Source organism: Rhinoderma darwinii, chromosome 9, assembly GCF_050947455.1.
Source record: "Rhinoderma darwinii isolate aRhiDar2 chromosome 9, aRhiDar2.hap1, whole genome shotgun sequence".
In the NCBI taxonomy this organism is placed as follows: Eukaryota; Metazoa; Chordata; class Amphibia; order Anura; family Rhinodermatidae; genus Rhinoderma; species Rhinoderma darwinii.
The window spans coordinates 51,974,414-51,979,307 of NC_134695.1; the positions used below are offsets into that span (position 1 = coordinate 51,974,414).

Here is a 4,894-nt window from a genome sequence, read left to right on the forward strand (position 1 = left end):
TTCACCCGGGAATTATTATTTATTTATTTTTAATTTGATACAATAAAGCAGTATTGTTTTTACCTGATCCTGTGCTGGACCACTCTATGCTATTATGCCGTGATAAAACCAACATACACAAGCACATGTAAAAAAAATATCATGTATTAAAAATTGTTCAAAAGAATATAAATAGTGAAATGGTGAAATAATATCATATAATATAAATATAGAGAATGCAATGAAAAAACAAAATGATCAAATAGCCTCCCAAGGTGTATGTATGTATGTATGTATGTATGTATGTATGTATGTATGTATGTATGTATGTATGTTTTGCTTTCCCTCCCAACCTTGGATTGTTTGCTTTGTGTCCCCTGGCCTGCGTTACATGGTTTTGACTTCCTCATTGTGATCATTGCTGATGCTATATCTGGATGTATATAACTTAAAGTGAGGTAGCTCTCCTTTGGACTACTGCCACTTTATCATTACATAGCTGTGGTGGGATTGTACAGTACAGGATCCTGGGTTGGAACCCATGGGTAAAGTATGCACGATGTTATTTTGTTTTCTTAATAGTTGTTTCACCATGTGTATCTTTGGACTTTAATACAATATATATCTATTGATTACATTTCTGTGCTTTAGTTCTTTTTGTTGGTGGTTATAATCTGCAGGATGCACAGACTTTACATACCGTTGGATTAGCCCTGCTTATTTAATTTGGTATAGTGACTTTCTATTCCTTTTATGATAATTGAGCAAACAGGTTTTCCTTGTTTTTTAAAAAATGATATCCTCTTAGGCTTTTTACGGGCCGTGCTCCCATTATAGTATAGGAGCACGGTCCGTAAAATAAAAAAATAGGACGTCCTATTTTTTCTGCAGGTTTCTACAGCACAGACACCCTCCCGTAGACATACAGGAAGGTGTCTGTCGGCCCTAGAAATGAATGGGCCCGTAATTATGGACCGTTATTACGGGTGATTTCACAGTCGTGTGCATGGGGCCTTAGGCATTTTGTAAAAAAAACTGTGAGCGATTTCAAAGATTTTATAAATCCTCATTGAAACTGTAGCGTAAGACATTGAATTTCTGGATTACACAGTTTATTAGAAGGTTGTTTTACGTAATAGATAGGTATGTAAACTGCTTTACATCTTTACAGCTATCCGAGAATTAACAATTCAGACCTTTGCTTGGCTGTTAGCTTTATGTTCAATCTGCTCTACAGATAAGAATTCTCCCATGATAAGTTGAAATATCATAAGAGAATGGGATTATTTATTTAAAAGGGTTGTCCGTTTTTTTAAATGATTTGTAGAGTAGGAAATTATACTTTTTTCTAATATACATATATTAGAGATTCTGCTCACATATATTTCTTATACTGCATGAGGCCCCTGTCACAGTGGAATGGTACAGCCCACAGATTACTCCTGTGTAATGCATCCACAGGCTACCTGAATATGACTAAACATCACCAAACACTGGGTTTCCTCCTTTGTGATGCTTTGCCGGTCTTTACTGCGGCTGTCTTCAGTTGTTGCTTGTTTGTGGGTCTTTCTGGCTTAAATTTTGTCTTAAGCAAGTGAAATGCTTGATCGGGTTGAGATCTGGAGATTGACTTGGCCATTGCAGAATATTCCATTTCTCTGCCTTAAAAAACTCCTGGGTTGCTTTCGCAGTATGTTTTGGGTCATTGTCCATCTGTACTGTGAAGCGACGTCTAATCAACCTTGCTGCATTTGGTTGAATCTGAGCAGAAAGTAAATCCCTGAACACTTCAGAATTAATCCGGCTGCTTCTGTCTTCAGTCACATCATCAATAAACACTAGTGACCCAGTGCCTTTGGCAGCAATGCATGCCCATGCCATCACACTGCCTCCCCCATGCCATCACACTGCCTCCCCCATGCCATCACACTGCCTCCCCCATGCCATCACACTGCCTCCCCCATGCCAGCACACTGCCTCCACCATGTTTTACAGAGGATGTGATGTGCATTGGATCATGAGCCATTCCAAGCCTTCTCCATACTTTCTTCCTCCCATCATTCTGGTACAGGTTGATCTTAGTTTCATGCTGTTCCAGAACTTGGCGGCTTCTTTACATGTTGTATGGCAATGTCTAATCTGGTCTTTCTATTTTTGAGGCTGATTAATGGTTTGCACCTTGTGGTGAACCCTCTGTATTTGCTCTCATGAAGTCTTCTCTTTATGGTAGACTTAGATACTGATACACCTACTTCCAGGAGAGTGTTCTTCACTTGGGTAGATGTTGTGAAGGGGTTTTTCTTCACCATGGAAAGGATTCTGCGATCATCCACCACTGTCGTCCTCCGTGGACGTCCAGGCCTTTTGGAGTTCACGAGATCACCAGTGCGCTCTTCTTTTTTTTTTTTTTTTTTTAAAGAATGTACCAAACTGTTGATTTGGCCACTCCTTAGATTTGTGCTGTCTCTCTGATGGATTTCTTCATTTTTTTTTATGGCCTAACGATGGTCTGTTTCACTTGCATTGACAGCTCCTTTGACCTCATGTTGTGGGTTTATAGCAACAACTTCCAAATGCAAATGCCACACCTGCAATCAACTCCAGACTTTTTACCTGCTTAATTGATGATGGATTAATGAGGGTATCGCCCGTGCAGCCCATTAAGTAGCTTTTGAGATAATTGTCCAATTACCTTTAGTCCCTTGAAAAGAGGCAGCTACATATTAAAGAGCTGTAATTCCTAAACCCTTTCTCAAATTAAGATGTGAATACCCTCAAATTAAAGCTGAGAGTCTTCACTTTAAACCTATATTGATTATATAACTGTGTATTCAATATGTTTTGGTAAACAGCTAAAATACCAAAACTTGTGTTACTGTTCAAATAATTCTGGACCTAACTGTAAGTATCAATGGGCTAAGTGAATAGGACTAATGGTAGAACAAATCTATTCTATATGATCCCATCTTCAGCCTGACAGGGAGCGCCGATCATAGTCAAAGGTGCAAAGCACTCAGCTGAGCGCTTCTGTACATTTGTTTCAGTAAATGTGCGGGGTCCCCACCGATTCAAACTTTTGATATGTCTCTATGACATATCAAAAGTTTAATGAAAGTGCAGTTACTCTTTAATGATAGCTGTTTGTATAAAGGTTACAGTACATGGCTGTGAAAAAATAAATATATATTTATCATGACTCACAAAGGTCTTTTGATTGCATAAAAAAAAAGTAAAAACAAGGGAAAAGGCAATTATACAAAAAATATTACTAAGGGTACATTCACATGGTGTGGTAAGGGTTTGGCAAAGCCCTGCATCATTACTGCACCGTGATAAATTGCATGTAAATACATACCGTTTTGCCATGGTATATGGTTTTCCGTTATGAAGTAATGGTACAGCTCCCATTAGCTTAATCCGCTTGACTACTCTAACCTATGCTTCTTATTGTAGTTTCTCATTGGGATAATAAAAAAGCAATGCATCCTCTATAAGAAATTTTAATGCATATCTGAAAATGTTATATATTTATATGTTATAAAAAGAGAATAACCATTTCCTATTGTATTTTTCAGTTCATCAGAACATGAAGAAACTACATCACAAGGAGTTATTGACTTTTATATGTCTTCTTTTGTTGGTCTTTTCTATTTTTTTATGGATCTCCCAGAATGTCTCAAGAATAACCCAAGAAAAGGAAAAATGTACTACACTAATACAGAGACCTCCGTCAACAAAACTGATTGAAAAGAACCAACTTCTCATTCTTGTCTGGACTTGGCCTTTTGGAGAAATATTTCCCTTAGACACATGTCAGTCTTTTTATGACATTTCAGGGTGCACCTTGACAGTAGATCGTAATATGCTAGGCCAAGCAGATGCCGTGATTATCCATCATTATGACATTCAGAATAACAAAGACCTGCCTCGGGGGTCAAGACCCCGCTACCAACGTTGGGTTTGGTTCAACATTGAACCTCCCATTATCACAGAAAACCTCAATATGTTAGACAACATCATAAACTTAACAATGACTTACAGAGAAGACTCTGACATTTTTCATCCTTATGGTTTTCTAAAGCCACTGAAGGAACCACAGATATATAAAATTCCTCCCAAGTCTAAGTTGGTTTCCTGGATGGTTAGTAAATGGTACCCAGGCAATAAGCGTACTTCTTACTATAAGGAACTGAAAAAACACATTCAAATAGATGTTTATGGAAAGGGCCACCAGGAATTGAGCTCGGATAATTTTTATAGCACCATTTCACAATATAAATTTTATTTAGCATTTGAAAACTCTGTCCATAGAGATTACATTACTGAGAAGTTGTGGGTTAATTCATTTGATGTAGGGGTTGTCCCTGTTGTCCTAGGAACTTCTCGTGAAAACTATGAACGCTTCATACCTCCAGATTCCTTCATTCATGTGAATGATTTCCCTAGTCCTGAGAAGTTAGCACTGTTCCTGTTGGAGTTGAACACAGACAATGCAAGATATGAACAATATTTTAAGTGGAGATCAAATTATGTTCCAGAAATGAATACAGGTTGGGATAGTTTTTATTGTAAAGCATGCAGAGAACTACAAGAATACAAAGGTTATAAAGTTATTCCCAGCGTGGAAAAATGGTTCCTCAACTAGACATAGAGTGAAACCTCTTTGAGATGACCATGCAAAATTACTGTGAGAAATGGTCTTCCAGAGCGGTTGCTCCTTTTAAAGAAGGGGAACAATATACATAGGATATAAGGAAATCTAAAGTGCATTACAGATAAATCTGGTCCAGTCCATTTGGAGGAGTCTTCTCAAAGAGGTGATCTATTCAAGATATTTAACTGTAGTTCAAACATTAGTAAATGGATATTTTAAATTGTTCTCCAACCAAGATGGATCTCGGCTAGAGGTTCATGC

General features: G+C 37.7%; 1 protein-coding gene across 1 annotated transcript; it reads left to right on the forward strand.

Moving 5' to 3' along the window:
- The first annotated feature begins 3,565 nt into the window (after positions 1-3,565).
- Positions 3,566-4,624, forward strand: LOC142660375 (4-galactosyl-N-acetylglucosaminide 3-alpha-L-fucosyltransferase 9-like). Its single transcript, XM_075836987.1, has one exon. The coding sequence runs from the start codon at positions 3,566-3,568 to the stop codon at positions 4,622-4,624; it is 1,059 nt and encodes a 352-aa protein (XP_075693102.1).
- The last annotated feature ends 270 nt before the right edge of the window (positions 4,625-4,894 follow it).